The following is a 14035-nucleotide window of genomic DNA, read 5'->3' on the forward strand; positions in this document are numbered from 1 at the left end:
GAGAAGGTAATGGCTTCCCACTCCAGTATTCTTCCATGGAGAATTCCATGGATAGAGGACCTTGGCGGACTGCAGTCCATGGGGTGGCAAAGAGTTGAACATTCAGAAAACTAAGATCGTGGCATCTGGTCCCATCTCTTCATAGGAAGTAGATGGGGAAACAGTGGAAACAGTGTCAGACTTTTTTTTGGAGGGCTCCAAAATCACTGCAGATGGTGATTGCAGCCATGAAATTAAAAGATGCTTACTCCTTGGAAGGAAAGTTATGACCAACCTAGATAGCATATTGAAAAGCAGAGACATTACTTTGCCAGCAAATGTCCATCTAGTCAAGGCTATGGTTTTTCCTGTGGTCATGTATGGATGTGAGAGTTGGACTGTGAAGAAAGCTGAGCACTGAAGGATTGATGCTTTTGAACTGTGGTGTTGGAGAAGACTTGAGAGTCCCTTGGACTGCAGGGAGATCCAGCTAGTCCATTCTAAAGGAGATCAGTCCTGGGTATTCTTTGGAAGGACTGATGCTAAAGCTGAAACCCCAGTACTTTGGCCGCCTCATGCGAAGAGTTGACTCGTTGGAAAAGACTCTGGTGCTGGGAGAGAGTGGGGGCAGGAGGAGAAGGGGACGACAGAGGACGAGATGGCTGGATGGCATCACCGACTTGATGCACGTGAGTCTGAGTGAACTCCAGGAGTTGGTGATGGATAGGGAGGCCTGGCGTGCTGCAATTCATGGGGTCGCAAAGAGTCGGACACGACTGAGCAACTGAACTGAACTGAGCAACTAACACTTTCATTTCCGTAATCATTTCCTAGGGCTACCATCACTAAATACCATAAACTGGGTGGTTTAAACAACATAAATTTAATTCTCTCACAGTTTAGGATGACAGAAACCTTAAATCAAGGTGTTGGCAGGGCCGTTCCTTCTGTGGCCTCCAGGGAGGGTCCTTGGTTAGTGTGCAGTGGCTTGCAGCAGCGTAGCTCAGTCTGCCTCCGCTTCACACAGTGTTCCCCTGTGTGTCTTCTTTTCTCAGGAGGACACCAATCAAATCGGGTTAAGGGCCCACCCTACTCCAGTATGACCTTATTTTAACTAATTAAATCTTCAGTGACCCTATTTCCAAAGGTTATAATCTGAGGTACTGGGGATTAGCACTTTAATATGTCTTTTTGGGTGGCACAGTTCAACTGATAATGGTACTTAAGACTGATTTTATAACTGACAAATAATGGCTTGCTGTTTATTTATTTGACTGCGCTGGTTCTTCATTGTGACATGTGGAATCTATTATATTTGCCTGACCAGGGATTGAACCCAGGCCCCCTGTATTGGGAGCCCGGAGCCTTAGCCACTAGGTTACCAGGAAAATCTCAATAATGACTTTTTAGAGTTACTTAGATTTGAATGACATAAATTTATCTAGTCGTCAATACTTTTGTAAAAGACAGTACAAATATTCTTTCTGTGGGTGGTAAAAGGTGAGCATTCCCTAAAATTGATGAAATGGAAGAAACATTTAACAGTCAGGTCTATAAAAGGCACTGTGGAGAGAACAAGATGGCAGAGCAGTAGGTGGATGTGGAGTACATCTGTCTCCACGGATATGTCAGGAATACACCTTCAGACACAGAAGTGCATGCAGAACACCAGCTGAGAGCCGACAGGAGTGCCTGACCCGAGGAAAAGAATATATAGAACCACGCAAAACTTGGTAGGACCAAGGAACTAGGGGAAAGAAACAAGTGTTAGTAGGACCTGCCCTCGGCTGGTGGAACTGAAGCAGGAGTCTGATCCCCACATTGGGGCAGTTGTCTTGAGTCAGAGGAGAAACATTTATGGCTGAGAGTGAGCTGATCTGTGACAGCATAAATGGAATGAGAATCAGACAGTCCTTGCCACAGCCATACATATCCTGGACAGGGACGTGGTTCCCTGGAAGGCGCAGCAGCTGGGAGCTGGAGTTTAGAGGTTGTGGAGCAATCCTAGGGCGAGGGCTGCTGTTGACTGTGGAGAGACAGATTGGAGGGGATATGGGGGAGGAGATTGTGGTGGGAAATGCCTATGGAGGAAAGCCATTCAGCCATGGAAGCAAGGTGATGCTGCTGATGGAGCCATCGCCATAGCCTCTCTACCTACACACCAGCATCAGCAGCTGAACAATAGAGAGGCTGGCCCGTCAAACCCTGACGTACTGAACTACAGACCTGGACCCCACCCAGGGTACCCCTTTAAGTGGCTGATGTACTCATCTAGAGTAGGACCCCAGCCAGGCGGCCCTTCTCTGTGCCTGACGCGCTGAACAACAGAGAAGGACCCCAGGCAAGGGAGCCCTCTTAGTGCCTGAACCAGCAGAGCTATGGAGAAAGATTGGCCAAAGAGACCTTCTGATCACCAGCTACAAGAGGCTCAAAAAAAAAGACTCTGATACGGCCATAGCTCCTGGGGTGGAGGCAGTCCATGTCTCTGCACACTTTGCACCGCTAGGTGCAGGCCAAGCAGCTGCGCCACCTTCACGCTCAACTCTCACCAGGGCAGAGCTGCCGTAGGCCAAAAACGTCTTGTGTCTATGCGCGCAGGGTCACTTTGGTCATGTCCAATGCTTTGCGACCCTGTAGACTGTGGCCTGCCAGGCTTCTGTGTCAGGATGGTGGGGTTCTTCAGGCAAGAATACTGGAGCATATTGGCCAATACTGGTTTCCATACCCTTCTAGAGCACTATATTTCCTGCTGCTCTAGCCTCCAACTCCCCTTAGTCTGATGCTGCCAGAACCCCTGTGACCCAAGCAGCTGCACCACCTCCACACTGGCCCTCACAGAGGAAAGCCCAAGTCCTCCAGGGCAGCCTCAGGGGCAAACCCCAGTGGATGACCCACATGCAGAAGTGGAAATAAAACCACCATTGAAACCCAGGGCAGTGTGGATAAGGAAGAAGACCCAAAAACTTCTAACCAGCTGTACAAACTGCAGATTAAATCCATGTGATCAACTAGGCAGACTCTGTCTATGGAATATATGAAAGGTCATTGAGAGCTCCCACAAAAGAAAACACTAGCTCTGATAGCCATGGACATTGGAGACAAAAACACCCAGGAATAGGACCAGATTAGAATCTGAGCTGTCCCCACAACAGGTCCAGAGATCAGCACAGTGTTGGAGGGCATCCTAGGGAGGTGAGGTGGGGCATCCTAGGGAGGTGAGGTGGACTGTGACTCCCAGTGACCCTGACAGCACTGACTCAAGAAAAATATTTATTATTTTTATCTTTTGACTTGTTCTGTAGATTCTTTTGGAGTTTTTTTCTTTTTGTTTCCTTTTTTACCCCCCTCTGTTGTAGTTGTTGATTTTATTGGCACTCAGTTCAGTTCAGTCGCCCAGTTGTGTCTGACTTTGCAACCCCATGAATCACAGCACGCCAGGCCTCCCTGTCCATCACCAACTCTCAAAGTTCACCCAAACTCATGTCCATCGAGTTGGTGATGCCATCCAGCCATCTCATCCTGGGTCGTCCCCTTCTCCTCCTGCCCCCATCCCTCCCAGCATCAGGGTCTTTTCCAATGAGTCAACTCTTCGCATGAGGTGGCCAAAGTACTGGAGTTTCAGCTTTAGCATCAGTCCTTCCAAAGAAATCCCAGGGCTGATCTCCTTCAGAATGGACTGATTGGATCTCCTTGTAGTCCAAGGGACTCTTAAGAGTCTTCTCCAACACCACAGTTCAAAAGCATCAATTCTTTGGCGCTCAGTTTTCTTCACAGTCCAACTCTCACATCCATACATGACCACTGGAAAAACCATAACCTTGACTAGATGGACCTTTGTTGGCAAAGTAATGTCTCTGCTTTTCAATATGCTATCTAGGTTGGTCATAACTTTCTTTCCAAGGAGTAAGCGTCTTTTAATTTCATTGGCACTAGGAAATCTAATTAAGCTTTAGAGGTTCTTCAGTCACATTTTTTATTATTATAAACTTCTGCCTCTACATTGGGCTTTTGCAGTTCTGTGGATTTTTCCTTTTTTTAATTTCTTCTTCCTGTTTTTTTTTCTTTTTCTTTTCTCTTTTTTATAATTTTAATTTTTAATTTTTTAAAAACTGTTATATTTTTTCTACATTTATCCCTTTGTTTGCCTTTCCAACTGTTCTTTTCCCCTTGCAGTTAATCTTTAATGTATATAAATCTTCTTTATCCACTTCTGTTTAACTTTGCATATCTATTCTTTCTTTTCTCTCTTCCCTTTCCTCTCAACATATTTGTTTATTTTGTTTTCATTGCTTTATTCCCCACTTGGCACCTTGCTTTAGTTTTGTTTTCCAGTTTGTGCTTTAGTTAGTTTTGTTCTTAACTAGTAAATATAATTTTTCATTTCCTTTGTTTGCTGGGTCAATATACTGTATTTTTGTTGGACTATTTTCACTTTGCTCGTGGGTGTATATGTATATTCCATTATTTTAATTATTATTTGCCTGATTTTGTAACTGTCATTTGTCTGGGGTTCATCCTTGGTTTTTCATTTTGGATATTTGTTTTAATCTCACTTAATGCCATAACAAACTACTCATGGAATCTTCATTCCTGACCAGATATCAAGCCCTGAGTCTTTGGAGTGGGAGCACTGACTCCAAGACCCTAGACAACCTGAAAACTAACCCTAGGGAGTATCAGATCATGAGAACTCACACAAAGGAAACCACTTGAATACAAGACCTGAATACAAACCAGATCATCAGCCGACAGGATTACCACCTCACTCAGCCTTGCCAGTCAGAGGAAAACAAACAAACAAACAAAAACTCAGCACAAATCTTGCCCTGTAAGAAGCTTACACAAACCACTGGACCAACCTTAGGAGGGCAGAACCCAAAAGGAAGAAAGAATTCAACCTCGAAACCTGGGGAAAAGGACACCTCAAACACAATAAGTTTAAAAAAAATAATGAAAAAGCAGAGAAATACTACAGAAATGAAGGAACAAACTAGAAACACAGAAGTCCAAATAAATGAAGAGGAAATAGGCAAACTACCTGAAAAAGAATTCAGAATAATAATAGTAAGGATGTTCAAAAACCTTGAAAACAAAACATAGAAAATGTAAGAATCAATGTAAGAAGACCTAGAAGAATTAAAGAATAAACATACAAAGACAAACAACACGATTACTGAAATTAAAAATACTCTAGATGGAATCAATAGCAGAATATCTGAAGCAGAAGAAAAATCAGTGAGCTGGAAGATAAAATGGTGGAAATAGCTTCTGAAGAGCAGAGTAAAGTAAAAAGAATGAAAAGAACTGAAGGTAGTCTCAGGGCCCTCTGGGACAATATCAAACCACCAACATTCGAGTTATGGGGGCCCCAGAAGAAGGAAAAAAGAAAAGGTATGAGAAAATTTTCCCAGAGATTATAGTTGAGAATTTCCCCAACATGGAAAAAGAAATAGTCACTCAAGTCCAAGAGACACAGAGTCCCACACAGGATAAACCCAAGGGAAAACATGCCAATACACATACTAACAAGAGTAAACACAGTATTAAAAGTAGCAACAGAAAAGCAACAAGTTAAAAACAAAGGAGACCCCATATGCTTAACAGCTTATCTTTCAGCAGAAACTCTGCAGGACAGAAGGGGATGGAAGGATATATTTAAAGTACTAAAAGGGAAAAATCTACAACCAAGATTACTACACCTGGCAAGGATCTCATTCAAAATTGATGGAGAAATAAAAAGCATTTCAGACAAGCAAAAGTTAAGAGAATTTAGTACCACCAAACCAGCTTTTCAACAAATGTTAAAGGGACTTATATAGTCAAGAAATACAAGAAAAGAAAAAAGATCGAGAAAATCAATGCCAAATAATTAAGAAAATGGCAATAGGAACATATATATCAATAATTACTTTAAATGTAAATTGATTAAATGCTCCAACAAAAAGACACAGACTAGCTCTATGGATACAAAAACAAGACCCACATATATGCTGTCTACAAGAAACCCCCTATATGTGTCTAAAGACACAGAGAGACTGAGAGGATGGAAAAATATATTCCATGCGAATGGGAAGCAAAAGAAAGCTGGAGTAGCAATCCTCATATCAGACCAAATAGGCCTTAAAATAAGGAAGATTATAAGAGATAAGGAAGGACACTACATCTTGATCAAGGGGTCAATCCAGGAGGAAGACATAACAGTAAATATCTATGCACCCAACAGAGGAGCACCTCAATACATAAGACAAACACTTAACAGACATAAAAGGAGAAACTGACAGTAACACAATAATAGTTGGAAACTTTAACAGCCCACTCACACCAATGGACAGGTCATTAAAATTAATAAGGAAACACAAGTCTTAAATGATACATTAGATGAGATGGATCTCATTGATATGTTCAGGATATTCCATCCAAATGCAGAAGAATATACCTTCTTCTCAAGTGCACATGAAACATTCTCCAGGATAGACCACATCTTGGGTCACAAATCAAATCTCAGTAAATTTAAGAAAATTGAAATTGTATCAAGTATTTTCTCCGACCACAGCACTGTGAGATTAGATATCAGTCACAAGAAAAACACTTTAAGAAACAGAAATACATGGAGATTAAACTACATTTCTAAATAGCCAGCAGGTTGCTGAAGAAGTCAAAAGGGAAATAATAAAATATCTAGAAACAAATGACAATAAAAATAGAACAACTCAAAACCTACGGGATGCAGGAAAAGCAGTTCTAAGAGGGAAGTTTATAGCAATACAATCCTACCTAAAGACACAAGAAAAACATCGAACAGACAACCTAACTTTACACCTAAATCAAGTGGGAAAAAAACAACAACAAAAAAACCCTGCCAAAATTAGTAGAAGGAAAGAAATCATATAAGATCCAAGCAGAAATAAATGAAAAAGAAATGAAAGAAACAATAGTAAAGATTAATAAAACTAATAGCTGTTCTTTGAGAAGATAAAATTGACAAGCCTTTAGCCAGACTCATCAAGACAAAAAGAGAGAGGAATCAAATCAACCAAATTAGAAATGAAAAAGGAGAATTTACAACAGACAGTGCGGAAATACAAAAGATTATAAGAGACTATTTGAACAACTATATGGAAATAAAATGCATAACCTGGAAGAAATGGACAGATTCTTAGAAAAGTTCAATCTTCCAAGACTGAACCGGGAAGAAATAGAAATTATGAACACCCCAATTACAAGCACTGAAATTGAAGCTGGGATCAAAAATTTCCCAAAACACAAAAGCCCAGGACCAGATGGCTTCACAGGAGAATCCTATCAAACATTTAGAGAAGAGCTAATGCCTATCCTTCTAAAACTCTTTCAAAAATTTACAGAGGAAGGAACACTTCCAAACTCATTCTACAAGGCCACCATCACGCTGATACCAAAACCAGACAAAGACAACACACAAAAAAGAAAACTATAAGCCAATATTGATGAGCATAGATGTAAAAGTCCTCAACAAAATTCTAGCAAACAGAATTCAGCACATCACACAGCTCATACACCAGGACCAAGTTGGGTTTATTCCAGGGATGCAAGGATTCTTCAATATATGCAAATCAAACAATGTGATACACCATATTAACAAATTGAAAGATAAAACCATATGATCATCTCAATAGATGCAGAAAAAGCCTTTGACAAAATTCAGCACCCATTAATGATCAAAGCTCTTCAAAGAATGGGCATAGAAGGAACCTACCTCAATGTAGTAAAGGCCATATATGATAAACCTAGAGCAAACATTATTCTCAATGGTGAAAAACTGAAAGCATCTCCACTAAGATCAGGAACAAGACAGGGGTACCCATTTTCACCACTATTCACATAGTTCTGGAAATCCTAGATACAGCAGTCAGAGAAGAAAAAGAAATAAAAGGAATCCAGATTGGAAAAGAAGTAAAGCTCTCATCGTTTGTAGATGACATGATACTGTATGTAGAAAACCCTAAAGATAGTATCAGAAAATTATTAGAGCTATTAGCAAAGTTGCAGGATACAAAATCAATACACAGAAATTACTTGCATTTCTATATACTAACAATGAAAAATCAGAAAGAGAAATTAAGGAATCAATCCCTTCACCATTGCAACAAGAAGAATTAAATACCTAGGAATAAACTTACCTAAGACAAAAGAACTGTACACAGATAATTATAAGACACTAATGAAAGAAATCAAAGACAACATAAACAGATGGAGAGATATTCCATGATCCAGGGTAGCAATTATCAACATTGTGAAAATTACTGTACTACCAAATGTAATCTACAGATTCTGTGTGATCCCTATCAAATTACTAAGGGCATTTTTCACAGAACTGAAACAAAAAATTCACAATTCATGTGGAAGCACAGAAGAACCCAAATAGCCAAAGCAGTCTTGAGAGAAAAGAATGGAGCTGGAGAAATCAACCTTCCTGACTTCAGAATATCCTACAAAGCTACAGTCATCAAGACAGTATGGTGCTGGCACAAAAACAGAAATATACCAATGGAACAAGACAGAAAGCCCAGAAATAAACCCACACACCTATGGGTACCTTATTTTTGACAAAGGACCAAGAATATACAATGGGGCAAAGACAGCCTCTTCAATAAATGGTGCTGGGAAAACTGGACAGCTACATGTAAAAGAATGAAATTAGAACACTCCCTAACACCATACACAAAGATAAACTCAAAATGGATCAAAGACCAGAAACTATAAAACTCTTAGAGGAAAACAAAGGCAGAACACTCAATAACATAAATCAAAGCAAGATTCTCTATGACCTACCTCCTAAAGTAATGGAAATAAAAACAAAAGTAAACAAGTGGTTAAACTTAAACTGATTAAACGTAAAAGCTTTTGCACAGCAAAGAGAACTATAAGCTAGGTAAAAAGACAACCCTCAGAATGGGAGAAAATAATAGCAAATAAAACAACAGACAAAGGATTAATTTTCAAAATATACAAGCAGCTCATACAACTCAAAGCCAGAAAAACAACGCAATCAAAAAGCAGAAGGAACACCTAAACAGACTTAAAATATATACAGATGACTAACAAACACATGAAAAGATTCTCAACATTACTCATTTGAGAAATGCAAATCAAAACTACAATGAGATATCACCTGACACAAGTCAGAACAGCCATCATCAAAAAGTCACCAATTAATAAATGCTGCAGAGGGTATGGAGAAAAGGGAACATTATTGCACTGTTAGTGGGAATATAAATTGATACAGCCACTATTTAAGATTGTATGGAGATTCCTTAATAAACTAGGGATAAAACCACCATATGACCCAGCTATCCCACTCCTGGGCATATACCCTGAGGAAACCAAAATTGAGAAAGACACATGTATCCCATTGTTCACTGCATCACTGTTTACAATAGCTATAATATGGAAGCAACTTAGAAGTCCATCAATAGAGGAATAGGTGAAGAAGTTGTGGAACATATACACAATGGACTATTACTCAGCCATAAAAAGGAACACCGTTGAATCAGTTCTGATGAGGTGGATGAACCTAGAAGCTATTATACAGAGTGAAGTAAGTCAGAAGGAGACAGATAAATATTGTATTCTAACGCATGTATATGGAATATAGAAAAATGGTATGAAGAATTTATGTTCAGGGAAGCAATGAAGAAGCAGACATGCAGAATAGACTTATGGACATGGGGAGAGGGCAGGAGAGGGTGAGATGTATGAGGAGAGTAACATGGACACTTACATCACCATCTGTAGAATAGACAGCCAATGGGGATTTGCTGTGTGGCTCAGGAAACTCACACGGGCTCTGTATCAATCCAGAGGAGTGGGATGGGGCGGGAGATGGGCAATTTCATCTTGGGTTTGACAGAAAACAACAAAATTCTGTGAAGCAATTATCCTTCGATTAAAAAAAAACACTGTCATATGTGTTGGAGATATAATGGTTAATAAGACACAGTTCTTGTTCTAAGAGAAGTTAACAGTTTGACATAATCAGACTTTATATTCCCAAAATAAACCTAAATGAATTGTCACTAATAGACTGCTTTAGATGACTTTTATAAGTATAAATGACTGAACAGTTTCAACAACATCAAGAATTAATGTAGAAATCCATATTACATATGACAGTTGATCTTTGGTATATTAATTTTCATGTGCAGTCAAGCTCTCTTAGAATGTACAGTTGAAGATGGCCTCATGGTGTTTTGGCACCAGAGTACACTTTGTTTATGATTTGTATATAATGGCTATGAGGCTCCTTTCTTTGTGAATTTGGAAATCAAATGTGCAGATTCTCCCTGAAAACAATAGCAAATATAAGTTTTATTGATATTTAATAAAGGTAATTGTTAAGATAACCTTCCAAAGCAGTTAGTCTCCAGTAGATAAAATGTTGTGATACTCCTCTGGTACACTATGGATTATAATTAAACTATACATTGTATGGTTACCTTCAGAGAGTTCAGAGTGCTTTGAACTCATGGCCCCTAAAGGGATGAAAATGAGCTTAAAGATATTTTACCAGTTTTTTTAACTGGGACACTCATATTCAGAGAAGATACATGTTTTCGTCAAGGACATTCATTGAGTGAGAAGGAAGATTGTTATTTTACCTAAGGATTCTGTGTCTAATCCAGATATCTTTCAAGCCATGAATTATTCATAAACATATATTTTTGGAGGGAAAGGTATATCTCTAATAGTTAAAAGATTTTTTTAGACAAGCAGACAATGCTTGAATTAAAATTTCTACTGTCCTATTAGATGTCCATCAGCAGACGAATGGATAAGAAAGCTGTGGTATGTATACACAATGGAATATTACTCAGCCATTAAAAAGAATACATTTGAATCAGTTCTAATGAGGTGAATGAAACTGGAGCCTATTATACAGAGTGAAGGAAGCCAGAAAGAAAAACACCAATGCAGTATACTAACGCATATATATGGAATTTAGAAAGATGATAATGATAACTCTGTATGCGAGACAGCAAAAGAGACAAAGATGTATAGAACAGTCTTTTGGACTCTGTGGGAGAAGGCGAGGGTGGGATGATCTGAGAGAATAGCACTGAAACATGTATATTATCATATGTGAAACAGATGGCCAGTCCAGGTTCGATGCATGAGACAGGGTGCTCAGGACTGGAGCACCGGGATGATTCAGAGGGATGGGATGGAGAGGGAGGAGGGAAGGGGGTTCAGGATGGGGAACACATGTAAACCCGTGGCTGATTCATATGAATGTATGGCAGAGACCACTACAATATTGTAATTAGCCTCCAACTAAAATAAATAAATAAATTGACATCTAATCTGTAAGTCAGCTTATCTTGAAGCCAAGAAAATGGTATTATCAAAAGAAATGATATTTCTTTGCAGTACTGTGATTAGGTTAACCTTGCTTACTTACAGTGTTGCCCTTTTAGATGTGGCAGCATAAGTTGTATTATGGGGGTCTGCTCTGGGGTCTAGTCTTGTTTTTCTGGTTACCGTTCTTTTAAGAAAGGTATCCTGAATCTGGAAATAGTGTAGAAACTGACAACTAGTGTTCAGAGAAGAGGATCAAGTAGACGTCATTTGAGAATATAGGTTTAAAAAATTAGATTCTGTCATTCTGCAAAAGTGAAATTTGGGTCAAGAAAGGGAGATGGGATAAAAGCATGGTAGAAAGAGAAGAGGATAGGAGCCAGCATCTGACTGTCAACTATGATGAGTGATTTAAAGATTTTACTCTAAGTGGTTAATCTCAAATCTTGGTATGCTTTTATATACCTGGTCTATAAACCTTAGTACCTGTCAGGTAGCAGGATTCATGAGAGAAAGTGGAATACTTGCATTGATATTTGTATTGACTTTTAGTTTATAAGCCAGTTTATTTTAAAAAATCAGACATTATTAGGAAATACTCTGGAGAAGGCAGTGGCACCCCACTCTGGTACTCTTGCCTGAAAAATTCCATGGACAGAGGAGCCTGGTGGGCTGCAGTCCATGGGGTGGCGAAGAGTCATGACATGACTGAGCGACTTCACTTTCCCTTTTCACTTTCATGCATTGGAGAAGGAAATGGCAACCCTCTCCAGTGTTCTTGCCTGGAGAATCCCAGGGACAGGGGAGCCTGGTGGGCTGCCGTCTATGGGGTCGCACAGAGTCGGACACCACTGAAGTGACGCAGCAGCAGCAGGAAGTACTCTAATAGAAATGGTGTTAAATATCCTGAGTCTTTTATATGTCTTTCATTCATTCATTTTGTGTACTATTTCCTGAGGAGTTTTTACTTGTTGAAAGGCTTCTTTTTGCTTTCTCTAAATGCTCATCTTTGTTCTTAAAAAACTTAGTTTGGGTTTCTACCATATTAGTGTTTGGGAATGACTTGAGAGTGGTAGTGGCTCACTTGATTAGAATAACTGATAGATTCTGAAAGAAAACGTTTTTTCCTTTGTTTATCATTCCTCAAAATTTGGTATCTTTATAGATAGATTTTGAAGAAACTATAATCCAGTTAAAAAATAAAAAGGCACTTGGAACCCTTTTTTTTTTTTTACATAAACAGTTATTTAGTGGGTTCATTACCAGGAGTTGTTTTCTTAACTGTTAAAAAGCAATAAGGAAAAAAAAAAAAGCAGTCAAGAAAAAAAAGCAATCACAGTTTTTCCTTTTGAGTTGGAAAATTAGGTCACAATAGAAATTTGATATTGTTTCTTCCTGCCCACTTTTCTGCTCCGAGAGTTATTGTAATTAGTATATTAAAAGTACAGATTCATTAACAAAAACAGCTCTATCACCAGATATTTGGTTCTTCAAATCTGAAGTTAAAATCAAATCTCTACTTAGGTTTATTTTTCTGAAGTCTATCAAATATGAAGGTGACAAGAATATTTATGTTTATTCACTAGCCGTGTTCAAACAGTTTTGACCTTCCTCTGTGCAACATCTTTTATATCTCTAGGCAACAGGAAAGGATAAATTCACAGAGGGAAGAGATAGAAAGACAACGAAAAATGTTAGCGAAGCGGAAACCTCCTGCCATGGGACAGGCCCCTCCAGCAACCAATGAGCAGAAACAGCGGAAAAGCAAGACCAATGGAGCTGAGAATGAAACGTATGTTCTTTATTAACGCGAACTGAGATACTGTATTCTTCCCTGAGATACAGACCTCCTGTTGAGTGCCACTGGAAGAAGTGATAAATTGTGGAGATTTCTAGAGCTTAACCTTTCTTTTTAGTTACATTAATAGATTCACTCAACTCGTGCAAAAGTTGTACACAATTAACTCATTTGCTTAGTCCTAATCTTATATAAGAAGTTTCGAATGAGAGGGAGAAAAAAAATGTCTTTTAACTTGATGTCGTGATCTTTGGCCACTCTTAAAACAAATGTGATGTCAGTAGGTATTCAAATGATATACTTGCTTATGTGTGCTTCTAGGTTGTGGTATGTTTGTATCGCCTTAAGGAAATTATCTGGCTCTATTTCAGACTGAAGAATGCACAATTGAAGAATGCTATTTAGTAGTCTGAAGAACTCTAGTTACCACTCACAAATTTAGATGTAACCTAAGAAAAAATAAGTATTATTTTAGGAAAAGAACATTTTCCCAGTAAGCCAAATCTTGACATTCCCAGTTGTTGTTTATTTACTTATTTATTTTTTTCTGTTCTGGGAACGTAAGGAAAACACCAGTATTCTCAGTTGCAGTGTAGTCATCTTTTTCACTGCTAGTCAACAAGTATTCCTTAGTTACCATGACTAGGAGCGATAGAATAGTCAGAGTACAGATGGCCTTCTTTCTTCACTCCCTCCCCATATCAGATTTCTCTAATTGACTTTTGAACTCTTGACCACTAAGAGAATCTTCCGCTAGGACAGGCAGTGGCAAACTGTTTCTCCATTGGGCCAGATAGTAAACACTTCAGGCTTTGCACACTGGAGAGTCTCTGTTGCCACTACTCAACTCTACTGTTATAGCTTGAAAACATTCATAGGCAGCACGATGTGGCTATTTCCAGAACAGATTACGAGCCAAATGGCCCA

General features: G+C 39.1%; 1 protein-coding gene across 5 annotated transcripts in view; it reads left to right on the forward strand.

Annotated features, from left to right (window-relative positions):
• Positions 1-14035, forward strand: part of TLK2 (tousled like kinase 2) — a 125282-nt gene that overhangs the window by 83896 nt on the left and 27351 nt on the right. For all 5 annotated transcript variants that reach the window (XM_069541686.1, XM_069541689.1, XM_069541687.1 and 2 more), the window contains one exon: positions 12950-13102. In XM_069541686.1, coding sequence (XP_069397787.1) covers positions 12950-13102 — 153 coding nt within the window. The remainder of the gene's footprint in view (positions 1-12949; positions 13103-14035) is intronic.

This window comes from Ovis canadensis, chromosome 11, assembly GCF_042477335.2.
Source record: "Ovis canadensis isolate MfBH-ARS-UI-01 breed Bighorn chromosome 11, ARS-UI_OviCan_v2, whole genome shotgun sequence".
Classification (NCBI taxonomy): Eukaryota; Metazoa; Chordata; class Mammalia; order Artiodactyla; family Bovidae; genus Ovis; species Ovis canadensis.